At 35.4% G+C, this 25,332-nt stretch overlaps 1 protein-coding gene across 1 annotated transcript in view; it reads left to right on the top strand.

The window, feature by feature from the left end:
• Nucleotides 1-25,332, top strand: part of ADAMTS6 (ADAM metallopeptidase with thrombospondin type 1 motif 6) — a 264,059-nt gene that overhangs the window by 218,313 nt on the left and 20,414 nt on the right. Inside the window, exons 20-21 of the mRNA XM_082652300.1 lie at nt 12,061-12,190; nt 19,688-19,892. Of these exons, the coding sequence (XP_082508426.1) occupies nt 12,061-12,190; nt 19,688-19,892 (335 nt within the window). The remainder of the gene's footprint in view (nt 1-12,060; nt 12,191-19,687; nt 19,893-25,332) is intronic.

Below are 25,332 nucleotides of genomic sequence, written 5' to 3'. Positions count from 1 at the left end.
TGTGATTTTTAAGATACAGTTATGCCTTTTCCATTGAGACAATTAAACCTGGACTATTTTCTGAACCATTGTTACTCCCACTAGAGTTTTGTTTCTATACTCTGTAATTAATCTGACTCCTAAATTTATATACTACTATTGTATTCGTGATTAATGTGTTGATTGATAAAGCTTGGCTAGGTAGTGAGAACTGTACTATTTTAAAATACAAAGCTTTAGGAGTTTTTTTAAGTAGTAATTTATGCTGATACGCCTTTGCACTGTGACTTTTAAAGATTGAAAAAATGATGTTTATTCATCTTTTGATTTTAGTTATATATACTCTCTTTTTACTGATGTTTGGCTAGATGTGTGGTTTTCAAGTTGTAGTGTGCATCAGAATCACCTGGAGGGCTTGTTCAAACAAGATTGCTACGTTCTGCCTCCAGTTTCTGATTTGGTAGGTCTGGGGAAGACTCCAAGAATTTGCATTTCTAACAAATTTCCAAGTGATGCTGGTGATACTGGTTCAGCAACCATACTTCAAGAAACATTGGGCTAGATACTTAGATTTCATAAAATAAATGTCTATTAAAACAAATTAACATATCCTTTAGGTAATAATCCATATTACAGTTGTAATCACATTACACCTAGTGTTTTTAATGATAAATGGTTCTAGCTCAGCTGTGTAATGACAAATAGAACTTTACAGTTTATGAAACATTTTTTGGTTCGCTGTTTCATTTGCTTATTCTCAATAGCATCATGAGACAGGCACTGCTATTGTTTTTCCTGTTTTACAGTAATACTCAAGTGAAGTAACGCTGAAATCAAGACTTAGAAGTCTAGTGATTTCTTTTTTTTTTTAATGTAGCATTTTCTCTCGTAATAAAAATGGTCCTTTACCTTGAAGAGAGCTTTTTCATCAGTTGACATCATCAGTAGAGCAACATGATATATTCCCCACTCAAGAATTTCTCCTTTACTAGCTTGAAATTTCATTTTTTCAAATGCTTTCCCTAAAGCAATGATTCTCAGTTTTGGCTGCACATTGGAATCACCTGGGGAACTTTAAACAATTTTGACGCTTGGGCCCGCCCCCAGAGATTCCGATTTAAGTGCTTGGGAGTATGGTCTGGGCATCAGATTTTTAAAAGGTCCCTAATGTGTAGCCACGGTTGAGAAGTACTGCCTTTGAGGCTAATTGAAGGTTTATTTAGTCTTCAAATAATTTACATTCAGATGCAAATACCTCTGGGAGCATTACTAACTCACACCTCTGTTATTAGTTGGCTACTAGTGGAATGCAAACGATTTAGGTATAAGTATCTGGGGTGGGAAAGTAACTAGGGACATCAGAGAAGGAAATGAAAAAAGTGGTAGAATACCAATTAATTTCATAATTTTGTTTAGTGTGGCCATTGGCCTTCAACATGCCTTTAGAAAGCATTTTTGTAGTTTAGTTTATTTACATGCTTCTTTACCTGATAGATCATTTATAAGCATCTAATTAATGCTTTCAAAACTGACCGAAATTGTGCTAAATATCATTTCTTGGCCTTTTGGCTAAGATCAAGTGCAATTGTGCTAAACAGATTTTCCAAAATTCTTTCTTCTCATTTCAAGTTTCTGTGGTACTTAGGGAGCTAAAATGAATAAGTGGTTATGTACTTAACCAACTTTAATTTAGACTCAAGTCAGAATATGAGGCCCCTGTTTTAACTCAACATTTGTGAAAACTGATAACAAACTTTTTTTTTCTCTTTGTGACTTATAGTTGTAATCAGAGAAGGCCTTTTATTGTTTTAGGAAATTGTTGTTTTTGTTAGGGAATGAATTTTTGCAAAATGCAGCAGTATTCATGATAATTTCCTCCCCTATCTTTCTGGATGTGCTCTCATTTCCCACTATTCAAACCATTCCCCTTCCACCCCCACCCTTCTCCCCGACCCCCCCCCCCCAACTCCTCCTCTTATTTAATACAACCCTTAGGCTTTAAAGCAAAACTTCCAAAACCAATTAACTGAGAGTTGATGCTGTACTGTTGTACCTGTTCTGTTAGGAAAGAAACCTTAAGGATCCTTTAGTTGTGCAAAGAAAGGTCAGAAATACATATGTATTTTCATGTATTAGTTTTACATTTATACTGTAAATAAACAGTCTTCGTCCTGCAATCAGTTCTACTGACACTTTTGATTACTTTCTTCAAACTGTTTTTTCTAGGCTTTTCTTTCTCTTTGTACAAAAAATTGCATACCAATTTGGTCAGGTTTCTGCTGACAAAGGCATCTCTCTGCTAAACATTCATTGCTTAGCAGCTCAGGGGTAAAAAAAAAGATAAGCTAAAGCTATGCTTAGATGGAAGTCTGGGAGGGGGAGACAGGTTTATTTTTAGAGGCAATTTTGATTTTGTTTGAAGATCAAAGGGCACAGATTTTTCTTACTTATACAATGGAGTGTTTCAGGAATGTTTCTAATCAACTGTCTTTGACCATTTAGAATGTTATTACTTTTTCTTTTACATTTACATAGCCTAATTAATTTTTATTGTGTGCTTGACGCTCAAATTTTATAAAGATGCTTGTTTTATTTGTTATTCTTTTTCTTCCCTGGATGGCATCTTAAGCCTAATGTGGGGTGTGTGTGTGTGTGTGTGTGTGTGTGTGTGTGTGTGTGTGTGTGTGTGTGTGTAGCATATAAGTTTTAAAAATTTTTTCTATGTTTTTCCTCTTTTTAACTAGGGCAAATTCTTTTTATTTTACTTTTTGTGGTTTCACCTGGCTCACCTGGATTCTTATACATATTGAAACTGGTTTCTACTCTTTAAGATTTTTAAGATGCTTTACATAGTTTCCAAGTACTATTTGTATTTTCCTGATTTAGGGCCGTATTTTTCACAATGCCCCATAGTACCCCAGGACACTACAGCAGACTCACAGAGGCACTGCAGAATATTGTACGTTTTCAATAGAAACACAGTGACACGGTCATACACCATACAAATTATTACTATTGAGTTGTTTGGACCTAACTACTTAATAAGTGAAACTCAGATTTTTTTTTTTTCTGCCTGGGAGGGCTGTGAAAAAAGTACTGGGACACTAAGAGTACTGTGAACCAGGAAAGTTTGAGAACTCTTGATTTCAAATGAGTGTCAGTAAAGTTGGATAAAAATTAGTCACCTAACTTCCTTTCAGTAGATGGTGAACTTCATTTCCTAAGAGGAAAAAAATGCATATAAACTCCTTATTCAGGGTCCTGGTGATGTTCAGAGTTTAAAAATGGAGACTCTTCTGCACTTCCATTAAGAAACTAGAGGTTTTGAGTAATATGTAAATTTCCCCTTCATATCTGTATTAAGTATATCTTCTGATGTGCCCTCCTGAATATGCTTCCTTCCTCTGTCTCTGTTAGTTCAGTTTCAGGTTAGTGGGTGATTAAAGTGAAAGAAAAAAGAGAGAGAAAAGAAAAAGAAACTATATATTTAAAAGAGCCCCTGATAGCAAATTCTCCCTTGCAGTTTACTACCTAACAAGTTTATGTAATAATCCACACTATTCCATTTATTAATAATAGACTTTTCAAATTATTTTAATGAATCTATCATGCAGATTACCTCGCCCCTTTAGAAAGCTGGATATTTCTACATTGTTTCTATGGAAGCACTTTATGTTAATGTTACATATTTTATTGTTTCCAAGAATGATACAACAGAACTATAATTGTGCACTTAAAAGTACGTAAGTCCATTCTAAAATAACAATTTTAAAAAGTAATTATTAGAAAAATATGATGCAGTCTTTTTGCCAGTACTAATATCTGACTGAAAGAGAATAGCTCTCAAAGTACCAGATAAAACAAAGGCAAATGCTTTACATATTCACAGATGTCCTTTTAATTTCTTTGCTAATTCTAACATGGCTAACATATTTAACATCACTAATAATGGTCAACTGACCATTAACACTTGTATTGCAGCTTATAAAGGACATATTCACTTAACTTGGAAAGAAACTCAAAGTGGAGGGGTCCCAAAATGGAACAGAGGAAAACAAAATTCAATTGTTTTTCAAGTTTCAAAATAGACTTGATTTTCAAGTTTCAAAATAGACATTAATAAGTCAAATCTTATAATTGTTTGCTTAACTTTAATTTAGGAATTACCATCCAAAATTTACTTTGAGTTAAGTAAAAGATACCAGATGGAAATTTTAGTTTGAATAATTGAAAGCCCTTTAGTCATTGTCATTTCTTTCCCTTTGAAGAAATATAGTTATATAATTAGTTTTTAAGAAAAATTCCCTATAAAAGATATTTTCTGTGTGAGGTTGTACTATTGTTCGAAACTATGAGGGTCCTTTTACATTTGGTTCCTGTATATACCAAACTTAGACGTAAAACAGATCACTGTGATATTTTTAATGATACATGTCCCTTGTAAAACGTGACTTGAGTTTACAAGGAATAAAGATTTGCATCAGCTTTGTTCATTATTCCATAATTTTCTCTTTGGTCTTTGAAAAATAAAATATTTGTAAGACTAGACAATAGTCTATCATTGCGTTGACTGTGGCATTCCCCTGTTCACTCTCTCCTATCATCCCCTTCTTTCAGTTCATTTTCAATGTTGAGAAGGAAGAGTACCCTTTAACATATGGGATTAGTTGTACCAGGCATCAGAGCAGGGCACCTGTGAACATCACAGCTCCCAAAAGCCTATGCTCTGTAGCCATCAATTGCACCTGGCTCAGTTCTCCTGCAACATGCCCTTGAGAGGGCTACTCCTCTAGGTAAACTCATGCTCTTGGCTGGTTCATGCTTCGGAAGTTAATATGTTTTTTTTCTTTTATTTGTCTCTAATAATTATTTCTATTTATCTTTTTCCTTAAGTATGTAGCTTCCCCTATAGAATACACTTTTTAAAAAAATTCTTTGAATTCTCCTGTATATTTTCAATATAATTTAAGCTTTCTAACTTCTTGTAAAAAATTTACATATGAAAGTTTAGCTTGATAACCTGACATTTTTTACTGTTTACCCTTGCATATTGTGGCTTGCATTTTTCTCTAGTGTTAAGATTTATAACTGAGGGCAAGAAATCTGTGCTAACCTAAAACACTCCTAATGCTGTTTTCCTTCCTCTTCCATTTCATTTCTCTTGCTTTAGAGATTATGTTCTTCTCTAACATGAATAGGGCCGGGATACATCTTACTCACTGAAAAACTTGGGTAAGGCTGAAACCAAAGTTTAAGTGCCTTCCTATTGTATTTATGATCTGTGTGTCACAGGTCATGTTTCACTTCACTGAAATTTTGTCCCAAATCTCATTTTTGACAATCATAACACTATGCATCTTTACAAGGTATTATGCATAAAATACTTTGGGAAAAAATAAAACTTCTTGTAATGATAAGCATTATCATCCTGATTATATAGGATCTTATGATATTATTATTCCCATTTTTTATCTAAATAAAATTAAGATTTTAGTTTAAAACTATACAGCTTGTTTATGATTGTGTCCTTGTTATAATTCAAATCTGAAATATTTGCTCTTTGGTTCCAAGAAAAGGATTCTATATATAATTAAAGAAAAGCTTCTTATTGGTAATAAATCCATCACAATGTAAGGAAGAAACTCAAGACCTCCTTGTACTCCAGCATCATTCCTCTAAAGTGTTTAATGAAATACCCAAAACAAATAAGCTCCTACTGAAGTTCATGGAAATTCCTTTTTAGTATAATATGGGTTAATTCTTTATATTAAGAAACTTGTCTCTCACAAAGTCCTATTTCTAGTTAGTGTTTTGCCTTTTGACATGTCTAACCCCTTTGATACGTACCTCGCACTGCTAAGAAATGAGACACTGAAACATGACGCAGAACCAAATGGAATCTAACAAATGCCTGTTTTCCAGACTTCTTATTCTGTAGAGGACAGGGGAAAAGCAGATCTAGAAGGGGGAAAAATGAACAATTGAATTGTGGAGGAAAAAAGAAAAGACAACTTTCATAGAATTTTGGATCTGAAAGGAACATCAGAAATCATCTAATTTTTTGGTCTCATTTTACAAAGGAGAATGAAAACTTGCCTTAGATCATTTATCTAAACTGCCTAGAACTCAAAAAGAGGTAGTAACTAAACATGACAGAAGTCAGAGTGAGAAAAAAATATCGTAACAAGATAAAGTGAAAGGGAATTACCTCAGACATTTGGCTATGAGAAGAGTTCTTAAGATCCATGAAGATAAAGGAAAGAGAAATCAGACAGCAACATAACAAAATGAAGGAACTGTTAAATTAGAAATATTACATCTGAAAGTGCATTGTTTTATTAGATAAGGTAGGTTCCATAATATAATTATAATGGTACTTGTTTTATCCCCTCCCTTCATTATTAATGTAATCTCATTGAGGTCAAGTCTGTCTCACTCATTTTCCCCCTTATGATAATGAAAACCCATGGCTTAGACTTAGTAGGAATTCAATGAGTTAAGCTAGACCTTTCCATGGAAGAGATTACTGTTAATTTATAATGAGTAGTCAGAATTCCCTCCAGGGATAGTGTGATTTCAAATAAACGCAGTATATGTATGCGCCACCCTACCTTACCATCACTAAACAGAGTTGTTCTGGAAAAATAAATATTTTTAGAGCTGCATTCTCCTTTTCTTAATCCTGCTTCCTTGAGACATTTAATTTTGCTTAAGACAGAAGGGAAGACGCTGGAAAGGCAGAGAAAGAAAACCTTTGGGAGATAAAAACTAGCAGGAGGCTCTTGAGAAGAAGGAAGCAAATGGGTGGAGCTGATTGGTACCCTGATGCCAGCTGTTAGATCCAAGGCAGATGGGCTTTGCTCTGCCCTACAAATGCTTATGTCTGGCCAATAATCACACAGCACAGCAGCCAGATTCCAGCCATGAAAGGCAGAGCAGAGAGACATTTTTTTCCTGGCACTTGTTGCTCTCTGGATGCTATCTGCACTGAAGATTTAGATTAAATTAATGTTGTTGGCCATATGCTCTGTATACTGTGGTTATATAGTGTTGTCTTGGTTGCTAGCTACTTTGGATGCTGTGGTTAAGCAAATTGTTGCCTTAGCCACCAACCACATTTGTACTGTAAGCTCTGACTTATTAACTTTTTCCCCCCTATTCTTCAGAAAACGGTTTCTTGGGTAGATAGGATGTGCTTTGCCACTAGGTTAAATTATCTAGATGTTGATTAGCCCATCAATCCCAAAGTTACACTTTTCCTTTCTGTCTTTCCCTTACTGACTTACATGTAGTTACAGACTGCTCACTTACCAATTGAATCGTCTAGGACTGAAATGCTGGTTCTTATGAGTAGATTTGAGAAGACCTAGAAGATCTTTCTCTTGCCCTTAACCTCTCCCACATCCTTCTTGGTTTAATACATATCACTCTTTCAAATGAGATTCAGGTGGTAATTTCTGTGCATTAAGTGCCCTCTCTCTACTTTTAAAATGATGAACTACCCTGAGAAAAGCAATAAATTGCTAAATATTGTTACACATGAACTTATTAAATGATTTAATTATCTGAAAGAAGAGAGATGGGACATGAGAACATTGAGCAGCTTATAAGAAGAGTAGGAGAGGGACTGAAAAGGAGGCAAGAAATGAAGAGGAGGAATGGTCTCTAAAGTCTTCACTCAGGATTGGCTCTGCAGCTGTTGAGCAAAAGACCCTATATTCTTGAACCATCACCATTTCCTAGAGTAAGCACAACAGATGAAGGGCTCCATATAGGACTCACTCGCAGCTTGGTGGACTTCTTGCTCATTTTCCTATGGTGTATGCTACTTCAAAATACTAAATGCCATTTCTTCATGTGTAGCTTGAGCAGTGATTCAAGTTGGGTACTCCTTCCTCCCATTGGACAGCAGAACCTTTGATGGGCAAGTAGATCATCTGTAACTTTTAGCAGAAATTAAATATAAGATCTGACAAATTTAAACTTCCAGGTTAAAAATAAGAGTTATATTTCCGTGTTAACCATCTTTGGTATCAAAGAACCAAAATGGTAAGCAAATTAAAAGACTCTAAACAGGATACACCCATTTTAGAAAGTTTAAAGTAAATATATATTGGTAATGGCATCTCTGTACTTAAATTTTGTAATATGAAACCATTAAAGTTTTTTTTTTTTTTTTTAAGCATGGAAGAGGAATTGCGTTTAAAAACAGAATTGGGTATAGAATTTGCATGCCAGTAACTTCAGGTGTTTAAGAATAAATATAATTAGTGCAATTTTAAGTTTGACCAATTAAATTCTGCAGAACACCTGCATATCTCCAGGGGATATGGGCACTAAGCCACCAGAATTTTGTTTTTGATTAGGCATATACTGACTGGTCATACGGACATTTTATGTTTTGGGTTATAAACTATACATCTTTAGATTTGAAAGCATAGTGGTTTTGTGTAACTGGATGTAATTATTCCTGAAAGGTTTAAATCAACTTCTTAGCAATGTTTTACAGATTACTTTAAAAGAAGCTATGTACAAGAGGGTTGATCATATAAAAAGATTCTAAACTCAATCATTTCTCTTGTTGACTTGGTTTAGATTATTTCCAGTTGATCTGTGTTTTCTAAAGCTAAAAGCTGCATTCTCTTTAATCCAAAAGTATGTGTTGAAAAATCCATCCAATTAGGTGCATTGGTTTAGAGAGTTATTCTGTTGCTGCTGATTTAAAAAGAAAAAAAAAAAAATTCTGTAAACCTGCCAAGTGTGGGGGTAAAAGTTGGAAGGAGATTTGTGCTATTGAAGGGAGATAGTTCAGCATTTTAGGAAGGTTTGGAATAGATTACTAGTATAGTCAGTCAGTTCTCGAGTGTGAAATACCACACTGTCTAATATGACATTTTAGAAGAAAATTAATAAAAGATGAATGCAAGGAAAATGCATCTTTGTAAAATACAGTTATTTCAGCTGCTTATTCAAGGACTTTAATTTTTACTTCATAAAAAATAGCATTCTGAAATTATGAAAGTGAAATGTACCCCTAAATTCTAGTTTTTAAGAAGTCTGAGAGGCATGACAAAATTAAGTCAATTTGTAATTCTCAGCACTTAGCTCAATATCTCATAAGAAGTACAGTGCCTTGTATTCAGTAATTATTCTCTATTGAATGAATGAATGGATGAATGAATGAATGAATGACCTGCCAACCATATTTAGCTGGCATTTTTAGTTTGTGTACTATGTAATTTTAAATTAATTACTGGATCCCACCAAAGAACAAAATAACCTTAAAAATAAAGGTCCAGGGCTTCCCTGGTGGCGCAGTGATTGAGAGTCCGCTTGCCGACGCAGGGGACGTGGGTTCGTGCCCCGGTCCAGGAGGATCCCACATGCCGCTGAGCGGCTGGGCCCGTGAGCCATGGCCACTGGGCCTGCGTGTCTGGAGCCTGTGCTCCGCAACGGGAGAGGCCACAGTAGTGAGAGGCCGCAGTAGTGAGAGGCCCGCGTACAGCAAAAAATAAAAATAAAAAATAAAGGTCCAAAGCAAAGATATGAGATTGTGGATAATTTTTATTTTGTTCTTTCTGGTTTTGTGTATTTTCCAAATTTTTAACAATAAATGTTATGTAGCTGAAGTTTTTCAAGATCATACATGGCTAGAATTTCTCTTAAAATCAAATGTAAATCTTACCTCTAATAACTAATATCTCATCTGTGATTCAAATTGCAGAAGCCTTGCTTTTATATTAAAGGCTACTTTTAAAAACTAATGTCATTATAACCAAACAACATTTCTACGATTTTTAAAGGAAGTAGAATTTTATCTTAACCTGTAGAAACTGAATTGATGTTTCTGCCACTTATATAAAGCAATATCAGTTCCATTTTGTAGTGTTGAAAATGTTTATCCTCCCTCAGTAAAATAAAATAAAAATAAAAAGTTTATCCTTTTCTGAAAAACAACCGAGATACTAGCTTGAATGCCAACTTCCTTATTGCAAGTTTAATCATCTTTTTTTAGTTATTAAATGTATTTATAAAAGTTGGCTGAAGTTGTAAATCCTTTGTGTAAGTGGATGTTTTGAGTCTCCCCCCTCCAAGTATAATTATATTTGAATGGATATTTTAAAAAATAACCATGCTAACCTATAAAAGCAGTCCCCTGCTCCTCCTGATAGGAGCAAGTATTGAACCCAGGTAGATGGCTATTCTGAGCCACTGTGGCAGTGGGTGTTGAATCCTATGACTAATAATAGAGATTTTTGTCCAGGTGTATCACATGGACTTAGTTATCTGCCCACTGGAATGACACAGTGAGGAGATATGTGGTGAATACTGTGGAACATCTGTGAATGGGTCAAAGCTATGCCTGGTGTGAATCATTCTTCCCTCAAAAATCTAAAGTTTAATAGTTAAAAAATTCCAAACTGTTGTCGCATAAACTGAGATATTTGGCCTATTCAAGGGGTTGGGATGGAATGAATACAGCACATACTCTGAGACATTTTGCAAGTAAGTTGTTTGTCTATATTTTAAACCCCTAAATTTAGGAAAACCAAAAAACTTGATCAGTAAGAGCCTTGGGTCACTGCAAGTAATAAAATATACCTTCTTCATCTGCTCACCACCATCATGGAGGCTATGGGACTTAATGGTTTTTGCCATCAGGGAAAGAGATTTCCCTATCTTTAAATTCAAAGTGCTTAGTTAGAAGTGTGCAAAACATGATGACTGAGGTACTCCCACCTGCAGACTCCCAGGATGTTTAAGGGACCTTGGGGAAGCATTTGGTGCGTAGCTCTTTAAGTGACAGTTTCCTTCACTGAATGGTCCTGTTTCACATTGATTTCCCTAATTTGGGGTCAAACTCTTTTCTTTAGGGCACTACTAAAAGCAACTGAGAAAAAAAAAGAAAAACTGAAGGTTTGCGTGGGGCTAGGTAGGTATGAAGCTGTAGTTGCTTGGATACTGCTAATGCTGCTTTTATAACTGGTTCTAGGTAATTTAGCCTACCGGGTTATAGAGATGGGATGGATGAGTAGGGGGATAGCTTAGTTTGTGCTTTTATTTTCAATTCTGGGAGTAAGCTGCTACCTCTATAGGATCTGGAACATTTAGCATTGTCTTGTAGATTGACTTTCCTCTGAGACCTTGATACACCTATCTTTGCTTCTTTTGATTCCTCCACACTGAAGAGAAAATGAATCTGCATAAAGTCTATTCACCAGGCATGTTTACAGATAAGTGTGTGTTTGTGTGTGTCTTCGTATTTTGTGAAATGTGAGCAAGGTGTGGTGGATATCTTTGCCAATAAATAATAAACATATATTTAGAATTTTACAAATTTTATGAGAATATTTTTAGCTGTGGCAAACAGGTTACATAGACCAATTTTTAAGAATGAGATAAGTATTTTGTAAGTTAATATTTGATGGAAAATGTGTATATCTGTTTGCCAGTGGTGTAATCAACAAGGGCCGACTCTATCAAAGCAAATAGATTACTGATGGGTTGCAGTCTAAAGAGGCTCACTGCAGTCTTTAAATTCTAGACTTGTGGGCTTTCAGAGAAATAAATCTGTAAATGGAAGGAGAAAAAATGAAATGTGTGAATGTTGCGTGTTCCTAACAAAGACTAAATTGATTGGATTTGTCCTACAAAATATTAAAAAGTAAATTTGTCCCTAATGTTTTGTTTTTACATAGATATCCAACCATTGTTTTGCACTGAAATGTATATTCATACATTTTATCTGATGATATTTTGGGAAAATAAAGTTTCTTTCTTTAAAGGAAAGCATGAAGAAGAATATACAAATGGGAATACTAATTGTTTAAAATTACCAATAGTTTCTTTTCTGAACTTGAAAACAGTTATGTTTCTAAATATGAGAACAATAATTTTGCCTAAATTTGCAATATAATGACCAGGTCTTCTCTCCTTTTTAGAGGAGCAGTCAAATGTTTCTGGAACAGATAAGACAGCAGCGATCCAGTGAGGTTGATCCCCCACAGAGGAAAGCTATGCATACCTAACTTACTGGAAGGTAAACTACTCTTCAATTAATGATGTCCTCCTTTTCTCAAGGTGTCCAAAGACAGGAGGTGGTCTGTAAAAGGTTGGACGACAACTCCATTGTCCAGAACAATTACTGTGACCCTGATAGTAAGCCACCTGAAAATCAAAGAACCTGCAACACTGAGCCCTGCCCACCAGAGTAAGTAAGAGAAAGAAGTGAGAATTATTTTCTTCAAATGCAAAGAGAAAAACATTAGATATTCTTATTTGGAAACATACATTCATACGATATAAATAAATTAGGCTGAGAAAAGGGGGTAAAACATCACAGAGGGTGGAATTTTGATTCCTATTTATCCACAGGACTTAGTAATTAACCCCTTTAAAGCAGGAACTTCAATAGGTTGATCCTGGCATAGTGCTGGCGATTGTCATATTTCATTAATTCTAAAGCACATATCATTTGCATTTTAACATCTCTGAAATTAGATTCATTTTGCAATTGATGGTATCTTACAATAATAATCGGCATTATTTTTCTTTAATGGTACATAAAATAATGGTATCTTAGATCCAGTAAAATATAGTAGATTGGCGTGCAGTCCTATCTTTTCCAGATATTTATCCTAAAGGCTTAAAGACATTTTAAATGGTTTAGAAATGTTCTGTAATGGAGTATCAGTGCTTTAATTTGCTGACCCAGTTTTAAGTTCTGTCATCCTAAGGCATCCTGTCTTCTGAGTGTAGAGCACAGGCCTAGAGGTGTACTTCAGTCCCTTTCTGTTGATTAATGTAACAGTTACAACTCACTGTAAAGGGAGGTACAAGAAGAGAGCCCATCCATCTTAATGATGACTTTTTAAAAATTTAAACTTAAAAATATGAGACCTGCTATCAGTGGGCCACACTGTGTAATCTGTAGGAACAGAAAGGTTTCTTGTTTGAGCAAAAGGCAATAATTATGCGAAAAAGGACAAAGATGCTGAGTTAATCCTGAAAATACCGATCTTTGTAGAGATTTTGCCTGATTGACAATAGCAAGACAAAATATGTGTGAATGGCATTTCATTCTTGTGTGAGAAATCAGAGTAACCATTATCCCCCAGATTAGCTAATTATCCCAACATGAAATTGATAAAGAAAGCGAGTGTAGGCAAATGAGATTATGTATTCCAAGCTCTCTAGAACTGGAGAGGAGAGCTCTATAATGAAGTAAGCCTTTTTCTAAAAGTGGAGTCACAAAAATCTGGGACTTACAATGGATAAAGAATGCAGGTCCCTAATATGGTTAAAGCAAGATGCATTTCTTGATATTTGTTCCAAAATAATAATGCCTTTGAACTTTCAATATCCAAAGTCAGTGTCTGCCTGAATGTTTTAATTTTAAAGGGAAATATTCACTCCTAGTCTCTAGAAAAGGTTTAGGGCAGTAGCTACCAAATAAGGAACACAGAATCTAGGGTGATAGAAGTTTTTATTCTAAGACTTTTAAAATTTCATGTCTCTTCTTTTTCAAATGTGATCACCATGTAACTAACTCCTTAAAAGCCAGACATGAGAAAGTATAGAAATACAACCTATGATATGTATTACAAAGACAAGATATTTGTTTTTTTATTTTCCTTTCTTCTGCTAATTATTTTTATAAATTTATCTCAAGAGAAACTGAAAAGCTATATAAAACAAAATGATGCTCAAAAACCACAAGATATTTTTTGACGTTTCCAATAACTTAAGCATATTTTCATATAATTGTGAGCCTCAACCCAGTAAATTAATTCCCCAACACTCAGTACTTTAAGTATTATGTTTGTCATGATCAGCCATTTAAGGCATCTGAGTGGGCCTGGTTACATCTGTTCTATTTTGGCCTCAGCTTTTTTATTTGTTTAAGTTCAAATGCTATTCAAACATCCTTTGAGGTTCCAATGGTTGGTGATTTCATTCCATATATCATGTGCTTGTATATTACATGGGAGATTTTTTTTTTAACATTTTAAGGATAATTGACATATTGGAATTAACCTACGCAATTAAAATTGTTTCATATTTCCCTTCCTTTTGTAGTTCAGAAATAAAAGGTTACTTCTTAACTTTTTTTGTTGTTTGGAGATAAGAAAATGGAATTTGGAAAAGATAGAAAATTTAGACAAACAGTTTTCTTTGTTGGAAAGATCTAATGATACGTATTTAAAATATTTCTCTTTTATCAGTCCAGTTTTTCTTAGTTCCTTTTTAATTTCTTCTTTATTCCTTTGAATTCAGACTATGAAAAAGGAAATCTTAATTATTCAGAATGGTTGTCATATGTAATAAGATTCCCAGTAGGCATTGGTATTATAGAGATAAGGCTCACTGAAAAACTACTGAATTCAGTAAGACTTTAAATGAGTGTGGAAGAGAGAAGGTTTTTCAGATGACAATGTGATAATCATATTTGGGTTTTGTCATACATTAAAGCGTAAAATTTTTAAAATGCAGATAAGTAGAAAGAAGAAACTAAAAAGACACAATATTGTAAGACCACTGTTAATATTTTGATCTATATATTTCATCTTTTTCTATGTCTACATAGGCACATGTATATAAAAAAATGGAATTATATTATTTATGATGCTTTGTAGTCAGTTCTCAACATATTGAACATTATGTTGTTCTGAACATTAAACATCATCTACAACATTTAGTAGATATGTCATTATTTATTTAAATTGGTTTTCCACTGTTGAACAATTTTGTCTGGGTCCTAGCTTTTGATCCCTTTCTACTCCACAGCATTAACCATTTTTGCTACTAAAACTTTGCTCTCTATAATTATGCCCTTATGCTAAATGAATAGGAATAAAATTTCTGGTTCAAATGGAATTATATTTTACTCTCTGAGACAAACTGTCAAATTGCTCTCTAGAAAGAATATATGAATGTATATTCCCACCAACAGTACGTATATGACTGTCATTTTCCTGAACTGAACAACACCAGGTATTATTTTAAAAACAATCTTTAACTATTTTATAGGGAAGAAAAACCCTTGATATCTAATTGCTATTTTATTTTTTGTGCTAGAATTGCTGGTGAGGCTGAACATTTAAAAATTATGTTCAGTGGCCATTTGTATTACTTCTTTTTTGCTCTTCATGGCCTGACCCATTTTTCTACTGAAGAGTTTATCATTTTGTTATTGATTTGTATTAACTCAATGTATTAAGAATATTAACTATTTTAGACATATTTTTTCCTAGTTTGTTATATATTTCCCATATTATGGTGTTATGATCTATTTTTACTTATAAAAGTTTTTAAATACTATGTAGGAAAACTATCAAACTTTTATTTCTTTCATTGGTATAATGTTATGAAGGCCTTACCCACTTTATGATTATACTTTCAAAGTTCTTTTTTAAGGTAAACTCTATCTGAAATACATTTGCCTGCTTTGAGAAAAGGATCTATATTTATTTTCAAATATTATTGTTTTCCCAATACCATTAATTTAAAATTCTAAATGGTATTTTTTAATCAGAAATTATCTAATGAAATATTTTAAATGTCCTTTAGTCATATTGGAGACTTTATAAGTAGAGTATGGAAAGATAGAGGGCAGTAAGTTTTATCCTTGTTCTGCATAAAGAAAATACAGGGGACTAGGAAGAATAGACAAAAGAGGCATTGGTAAAGAAATAATAATAATAATGTTTATTTGGAGGACCTTGAAAGGCCAGAGGAAGCCTTGCTGGAAAAATGTAATGTGGTCAGAGCAGCAACTCTTTTATGAGAAAAAGAATAGTAGTCAAGATGGTGAGGTGACTAGGGATAGGAAGAAAACAAGAATTCTAGAGGCATTGAATGAAAATGGTAGGATTCATGACATAGGCAGAAATAATTAGGAAAAGGAAAAGGGAGGAGCTGATATTAAAGAGCATGACTGATAGGAAGCTAGTGCCCCACTGTAAGAAAAGGAAGTAATGTTGAGTTGGATTCCAAAGAGAAAGGCCAAGAGTTCAGTTTTGACTATACTGTCTTTTAATAGCAAGAATATTTGTATATATGACCTCATTTGAAGAGTCTTTGGATACTGAATATAATTCCTGTATGTTACTGTGATTTTTAAATTTGCGAAGATCAGAAAGGTAAAAACAATGGAGTACAGTACATTGTGATAATACTGTGACCAAGAATTAAAAGACATTTTTTTAAGCAACTGCGATATGGAAGGCACTGTGCCTTAGGAAATGGTTCCTTTTCCTAAGGACAATCTAATTGGGCAAATACATATAAAAATAACTATAGTACAAGGCAAAATATGTTAAGTACAGTAAGAATTATAAGCAAAAGGGCAAAAGGATGGTCAGACTGGAGAGAGATTTTTACCCAGGGGCTAGGTTTTCTTTAATAGTATCTTTTTATTTTGAGTCATTTCATCTCACCCCATGGATGACTATAATCTGTTATTTTAAGTTTAGAGAAAGATCATCAGAGTCCTCTATAAAACTCCAAAATGTAAGACCTGGGAGGAATCATAGAAATCATATAAGTCAACTCCCATCATCTCATTCTCTTCCCTCAATATTATTGTTTGTCCTCTTAAGGTACAGATAATGTAGATCAGATTACACAGGCTGCATCAAGCCACTCATTTCAGACACTCAAACGTGAATCCCACCAACTGTATAGCTTCTTCATCCTGGTGAGGATGAAGACAATTTTATCACTGGGTCTTCAGCTCAGAAAGAAATAGCCCCAGTATTATTCAGATTATAATAATTCAGCAATTGATAGTCTCAGAGAGAATTTTCGTGCTCATATTTTACCACTGAAACTAGAGGATGAAAAAGAGAAATAGGGAGAATGTCATCAGAGGGTCAAATACATGGAGAATGAAGTTGAAGGAAGCAGTCTGTCTTACACTAGACAGGAGAGTGGTGAAACTGGGACTAATAGATGCAGTGGTAAAATTGCAAAACTATTTAAATAACTGGATGGTGATTTAATCCTTTCGAGAGACATGGGAAAGGATGATTTGGTGAGCAATAAAGATGCAACAGGGACTGAATGTGAAACCTGAAATCAAAGTTAAAGTCAGAAGGAAAATTGGAAGTGTAGTTAATATTTTTACTTTCATACATTCTGAGTTAAATGCTAGAGTGATACATCTAGGTTAAAAGATGGTTGGCAATAAAAGAGAGGATGAAGAATAAAAAGGCGGAGGTGGCCCTGGCCTCGAGCACCAAAAAAAAACAGCAACACCTCCTGAAATCACTGCTGTTACTCTGGGCACCTGTGTTTAATTTGAAGGCCTCCATCCCTCTTACATTATGAGACCTAATGAGATCATGGCTGGAGATGGTATGACTGAACTTTTTGTGGCTGAGTTATACACATTGCTGTTTTATCCCCTAATCTTGGTGATGAAATCACTGCTGCGAATTGAATCAGAGTTTCACTATGGCTGGCATGCAAGTTATTATTCTCAATACACATTTTCCTCTTTACCAAAAATGGTACTAACAACTTAGGATCCTGTTCATCTGCGGAAAATAAAATGGAAAGAATATGAAAATCACTTTAAATCTCCTCTGGAAAATGACTTAGAAAAAAAATGTTAATATCAGATTTTTTTAATTCAGGATTAAATTGCCATTCTTTAAATAAATCTTACGTTGAAAATTTTTAATTTTTTGACAAAATATATTTTTAAGTTTGAGAAACTGGTTAATTATGATATTTCTAAATGCTGGTTTCCCTCTGTAAGTAAAGAAAATAAAAATAATAATAAACAAAGGCCATTGAGGCTTATTTGGCTGAGTGTAGGCTCAAATTTAGGATACTAGTACTCTGACTTCACTAAGGTATTATCTTCCACGTACAAAACTGGCACAAATGAGCTAAGTTCGTGAAAAGAGGTGAAATTTGTTCTTAAACTTTAATACTCTTCTCTCTGGTTACTCTCCTACCAAAAGCATGAGCATATCCATTTAGGATATATGTGTGATTTATAAGCACGGATTGAAGAAAATGTCTTTTGACCTCATGCTTGTGATCTGGATTCTATTATTTGGCAGTGTTATAAATGAAATCCAGTGGATATCAACTGATGGGGGATCTCGTCCTAGCTCCATCATTGCACTTTTCATGATTTTGGAGAACTGTTTTCCTAACACTGGGTCTTACTTTCTTCTGTAAAACAAAGCACAGTGCCTTGAGCATAGAAGGCATTCAGCATATATTCATTACATTAAATACAATAATATATCAGTCAGGACTCTGGTTGGAAATAACACAACTTCAACTTTGGCTAGCTTCTGCGCTTAAGAGGATTTGTTGGTTTATATAACAAAGCTGAGGGAATCATAAGAGTGGACCTAGCTTCAGGAATGGCTGGAATCAAGCACTCAAATACCTGCAGGACTCTCTAGCTCCTCTGCGTTCTTTCAGATCAGCTAATTCCACTTGACAGGGGACATGGCCATCATCAGCTCTTATATCTTTATACACCTTTGTGACCAGAAAGGAAAGCGTCCCTTTTGCTATCGTTGAGATATAAAAATTCTAAAGCTGAATTCTTATTGGTCTGATTGGGATCATGATTCATACCCTTGGACCAATTAATGTGCCCAAAAGAGTGAGTCCTGCAGAAATACTACACACACACACACACACACACACACACACACACACACACACACACACACACACACACACACACACACACACACACACCTGAAATTGTATATATGAAAGTTCATTGATGACTTTAGGAGTGGTATGCCTACAAATGTGAGATATGTTCATTTATTAAGACATTTCTCTTTCTTCCCACATTAGCTGTGTAGAAGCTGTTTTTAAGAGTAAAGGGGTCAAAGCAAGGGATCTCCATGTTTTCACAGAGCTGGCTCAGGGCTCTGCTTTTACCGCAGAGTTTTTAGGACTCTCAAGTCTTCTGGATGGATACCTGGGCCATCTCTGCCCCTGTGAGGACAATAAAGACGTCTGTCTTATGCAGAGCATGACATTTATTTCTGGGAAGCAGAAAACAAATCCCTAGCTCCTGTAGTGTGGTTTTATCACAAAGTCCTCAATTGAGGGAGAACCTGCCTCAATGTAATAATAAAAATGGCTACTGTTTCTTGTTTGTTGTGTGTTAGACACTGTTAGAAGCTCCTGAGACCCTATTACTAGCATATCTTCTCTTGTTCGTGTTCAGTATGTCAAGGTGATAGGCTGAAATTAGCCATAGTGAAGTATTTATACCACAAAAACTGACAAATGCAACAAATCAGGACTCCCTCCCTCCCATGAGGAACCAGTTGTTACCATTTACCAGCACATGGCTTGGAGCTTCATATGTTACTTGCTTACTCCTCAGGACAATCTCATGATTGATATCGTTATCCTCGTTTTAGAAATTAATAAAAAGAGGACAAAAAGAGGTTTAAAAACACATAATGCATTGCTTGTTTGAACCTGGGTTCTGCCTGCTCCAAAGCTCATGCACTCTGCTCTAGAAGGCAGCCGACAGTGGGTTATCTTCTCCTTAGCAGTTCTTCCATTTGTCATTTGTCACATCACCTGACACTGAAATGTTAGCTCTTCTGAGAAGAGGAGGTAGTCCACTGAGAAAGTGCCTTCACTCTGCTGAAATCTCTGGCTGCACTGAGGGAATGCTTTTCTGTGTTTCTTCCACTTCTTGTTGCAGGTGGTTCATTGGGGACTGGTTGGAATGTAGCAAGACTTGTGATGGAGGGATGCGCACAAGGGCAGTGCTCTGCATCAGGAAGATTGGACCTTCTGAGGAGGAGACACTGGACTACAGTGGTTGTTTAACACACCGGCCCATTGAAAAAGAGCCCTGCAACAACCAGTCATGTCCACCACAGTGGGTGGCTTTGGACTGGTCAGAAGTAAGGAAATCTGAGGCTGTATGTTTTGAGATGTCTTAGCTATCAATACCAAAGCATTTAATATTAAGGACACCTGAGCATGTGAGCGCCTTAGAACTCAACAAGTAAGGGCTGCATAACTCTGAATTTGGCCATGTTATATTTTTTTGCTGCTTGCCAGGAAGTAAAGGTTTTTGGAGTAAGGAAAATCAATGAGAAACTAGTCGTCGATTTAATTAAAAAACAAGCCTGAAGTGTATTTGAGAGAATATTATAAGTGGGTTTTCTTCTTCATTGCTAGTCTTGAACAGCATTATAAGCTCAGAATTAGTGATAACGTTATATCTTTTTTTCCAAGTAATGTTCCAGCCTAACCATATAACTCTTACATATGAGTTTAATTTATCATCACATGTTATATATCTATATATATTTTAATTGCTTCTGGGGAAGAAACACGGAGTTGAGGGTTATAACTGTCAAAAAGTCAAATTCAGATTTTATCATTACCTCCACTTACATGATCATTGAGGAAGATCTGACTAAGATAATGTTTTTCTGTCATACATGTACATATAAAAAGTCTGATATAATCCCGAGGCCTCAGAAAAATGGTCGTATGAAAAATGAGGTAAGAGGTAGAGTTAATTCTTGACTCTTCATCCTGCGTGAGACATATACAATATACACACTGTACCATTCTCTACATTTCCTAAAGAAGAACTGAATCCTTCTGTAGTGTTGGTTAATGTTAGAAAGAATGAGTATCTGGCTATATAACTAAAGGTCATTTTTCTAAGTTAGCAAAACAGGATGCATTTCCTGCTGGAAACATTGTGGTACTTGCTTTAGGTATTTCCTGTAGACCTCATAAGTTTGTCAAAAAATAAACAACAGAAAAAAATTAAACATTGTTCTTTAGGAACCTCTGGATGTAACTTTTCTCCCTATGAATCTTACTGCTTGAGTGGCCTTATTTTGCTAGAGGCACAGGGCTAAAAGAGAGACCTGTGTTTAAGATGGTACATGGAAATGGAGATTCTGACCAGTTGTGGTTATCTGTGGAATCTTTGGCAGAAGTTGGGAGTGTTCTTCCAAGTTTCCTGGCCATAGTCCAGCTTCAGTAATTACATTCTGCCTACCTAACTTTTATTTGTGTTTCAATCAAATGTAGAGATATTCTCAGTATTATTCAGTGGTTATGGAAAACAGTATGAACTCTTCTGTTCCCTAACAGTGGGTGGATTAACTCCTACATTCATTTGGAAGATAAAATCCAGTGATAAAACAAGACATTTTACAGAATTGTACACATGTTAGTAGTTATTTTACTTGCAAGTCAGTGCCCAAAACCCTTATAGAAGTTCATAAATAGTCTTCGATAATGATGGCAACGTTGTTATTGGAAAATCCTAATGGAAGACCTGATAATTGGCTGCAACATTTTTAGGGTTTCAGGCCAAGTCAGTAAGTATAACTGGGTACTTTCTAACCACATTGGGATGGGAGCTATGTAGAATTCAGAAGAATCTCAAGAACTTGGGAAAATAAGAAATATCCATGAAGCAGGAAGAGAATAACGTAAGACAGTGTTTAACAAAATGGTGGATTGTGAGGTATAAATGTATAAGTGATACAGAAATTCAGAGCTGAGAAGGTCAGAATAGCCTGGAGTAGGCTCAGAAGGCTTTTTAGTTGATGGGGGTTGAACTGAATGTTGTAGGAGTGTAAGATTTGAAGTAGGGAAGAGAACAAGAAACTGGAGAAGTATTCCTGATAAGAGAAACAACTGAACAGAAACGCAAAGATCGTGTGGTGAAAGTAGAGTGGGAGAAAAGGATTTGTTTTAAAGAATAAATGGAAGAGGGCTTCCCTGGTGGCGCAGTGGTTGAGAATCTGCCTGCCAATGCAGGGGACACGGGTTCGAGCCCTGGTCTGGGAAGATCCCACATGCCGCGGAGCAACTAGCCCCGTGAGCCACAATTACTGAGCCTGCGCGTCTGGAGCCTGTGCTCCGCAACAAGAGAGGCCGCGATAGTGAGAGGCCTGCGCACCGCGATGAAGAGTGGCCCCCACTTGCCACAGCTAGAGAAAGCCCTCACACAGAAACGAAGAGCCAACACAGCCATAATTAAATAAATAAATAAATTAAATAAAATTTAAAGAATAAATGGAAGATAAGATTGAATAAAGTAGTGATAGGTAACAAGAAGGCTTGAATACAGAACTTTATACCATATTATCATTCTACAAAAAGTGGAGAAAAATCAACAAGTTCAAAACCAGAAACTAGAAAAAACTTCTGCTGACCACTAAAACGCCAAAATCTTCTCATGTGCAGACTCACTTCGCATTGGTCTCTGGACCTACATTTTTCTGTATCATTATATTTTTAACATAAAACACCAAATATAATCACCTTAAGGAATAGATTATATATATTACTGTATGTTTCCATTCCAAATACCATTTTAAGATTTTCTTCCTAATTCAACTTCATACAGGTTGTAGTTACCCTACTTTTAGCATTTTGCTTCTCATCTACCCAGTCTTAGAAGTGGCTTGCTCAAATGGCTCTGCGAGGCTGTTAGGTACTCCTGGAAGCTGCCTGGAGAAATATGTTTAAGTTAAGGGGACTTTTAATCACATTTCTGTTATCTTCTTTAAGATAGCTGAGTCAAAGCTTAGGGGAGAGAAGTGGAGCTGGGGGCATAGAGTACACATGTTGGGACTATCACTTCCAAAAAAACCAAAAAATAGTGCCTGTTGTCTCTCCACAGACAACACAGGAAAACTATTCTGGGGTGAGCATGAGTCAGGAAATCCTGCCATTGCTGTCTCAAAGATTCTAGTTGAACATCATCTATATCATCATCTTCATCCTTTGTTCAGGAGGAAAGAGATGATTTTTGTCCCCATTCAGTCTCTCCTGTTTATTTTCCAAAGGAGAGGGTGCACTCTCACCCTTCCATTTCCCTTTACCATAAAACCTATCTCTTCTCTAGATAAGTTAAAAATAAGTAAAAGTAAATAGCATTAAGTGAAAAAAAATGTCTGAGTAGCCATGGAGAACAAAGTGAGAACAAGGAACCTGTTCTTCTCAGAGGAATGTAACATCTCACACTAATGAAAAGAGGAGGTCCCAGCAGAAGAGCAGGCAGTGTTCAACCTCTTTCACTTAACTTTTGCAAAGATGTTTCACACGATATCTTTTTCACACGCCCATGAAAACTTCCCTCCTCTTTCTGCCCCCTTCCCAATTCCAAATATCAGCTGTCTGAGCTCTGCTAATCACAAGGGTGAGGTTCAACTGGTGAAAACATGTTTCAGTAAGAGGAATGTACCCTCTGACCTTTTTCTTTTCTTTGCTGGCTTCTCTAATGTAAAATTTCCATTGTTGCAAAGCCAGGAACCGTTTTCATTTTCCCCATCAGTGAAACTCACCCAGTGCTTATGGCAAAAAAAAAAAAAAAAAAAATTTAAGCCAAATTGCCTTGGTGGAAAATGGCTCTTCTGCAGTCTTTGTGAAACTAATGAAGCCATGGCTTTCCCATTTCCTACAATTTAGCCTCACTCCTGGGATCACCCATGCTATGTTGGACTTAAATGGCTTTCTGTTTTTGCCCTCTCTTGGCATGTGACTCTTAAAGTGTTGCTGTGTACTGTGAATGGGCTCCAGCAATCCTTAGCCATTCTTTTGATGTATAGGAATGGTTTCTTTTGACTCCACAGAGTACCCATTGAAAAAGTTCTGTTTCTTGTACTTATTCTTGGACAAATAGATGACTGGCATCATACTCAATTGACTTGATGGGATTTACATTTAGGTAGCATTACTTTAAGAAGGATGGGGCGGGGGCAATCTTCCTACCGAGGCACTGTTCTTTGTTTTAGTAGATACTTGTGCTGTCACCTGGTTTACTCCTAGGTTCTACTCTGATGCCATAACTAAGTAAATTAAACCCACCTCTCCAGAGAGAATTCAGGCTAACCCCAAAATGTTAATGTTTCTATCCTTTACAAGTGAGAGCCAAATTATTTTCCCTGGTGTGGTTTCAAATGTTTTTTCTGCAAAATATGTTTTTGCTTCTTAATCATAGAATGTTGAACTGAAGTATAAATGTATCTCTCATAAAAATCACCTCCTATATCCCACTGAGATGAGAACAAAAAACAAATGGTCTGGTCAGATTTTAAATAATTGTAAGATTCTGATTATATGAATAAAAGAAGGAAAAAGATATTTATCTGCAATGAGGAGAAATAGTGAGAGAAGTAATTTTACTAAAGAATCATTTTCTGCTGAATTATCTTCCACCCAGCTACCTAATGGTTTATTACGAGAATGAATTGAATGAATTTTGATATTTATAACTAGACTTTAGTCTAAAAAAATGACTTTTTATTACTAAGTATTCAATTTCTAATTATTTCTAATGAATTTTACTGCATACTCAAAAAGTGTGTAAAAAATATACCCTTTACATGGGTATAGACTAATGATTATCTCTGAAACATGCTCTGAATCACTTATGATTAATTTAATGCCTATTAATCATATACATAATTGTGGTTGCAGCTTGCTTTTCTAGGATTTCGTATTCTTTTAGGTAGCGAAATAAAACTGAGGCTGTCAGATAGATAAACATATTTATTCATCAGAAGGCTAGAGAGGCAAAGATGTAATGTAAGCTAAATAAAGCAGAGGGAAGAAGCAAAAATAAGAACAAGCTGAGGGATGTCTCTGCTTGAACATCTCTGACATAAGGTCAGAAGAATTTGCAGGATAGAATTCTACTTAAAACGAAGTTGGTCTAAGTGGCATCCCTGTGGCTTTACTATTTTTTACAAGCAATTTTTAGACATTTCATTTTACAGTCACGCTCTAGAAGTGCAATATTTGCAGAGACCAGAGTTGAGATTCCAGCTATAGACGTGTAATATTTGTGGCTAGATCTGCAGGGCTCAGGGCTGGTATATTCATTGAATCAGTATGTAGTTTTCAGTCATTCACTATTTTGAGAATCCAGTTGATGATCTCTACTTCCAGTGCTATAGGATAGAATATCTGTGACTTATTTAGTGGAGCTTGGGCTATAATTTTCTTAATTATTTCTTGCCTCGATAGAAGATGACATATGTTAAGCTTTGCGTATAACTTCACATTGTCCCACAGAGGGTTTGTGTCTTTGTACATTTACCTTTCAGAGCATTATCTTTTTCAGAGCTGCCATCTGAATTTATCTGTACTTCTCAGTACTTCAGTTTCCCACTAGTAAAATGGGTGTGAAAACAGCACTTCGTGAGGTTTCCATGAAGATTAGGTAGATTGTGACATGCAAAGGACTTAGAACGCTGCTTGGCACTTAATAAATTTCAATGTTGCTTTCTCTTTTTATTCTTCTCCCTATTATCATCAATCTTATTTGTTTTTTTGTCTTTGATTCCCTGGGGACTTCTC

This window comes from Grampus griseus (genome assembly GCF_964374135.1).
Source record: "Grampus griseus genome assembly, chromosome: 3".
Lineage (NCBI taxonomy): Eukaryota > Metazoa > Chordata > Mammalia > Artiodactyla > Delphinidae > Grampus > Grampus griseus.
This window is presented reverse-complemented; position numbering and strand designations above follow the sequence as displayed.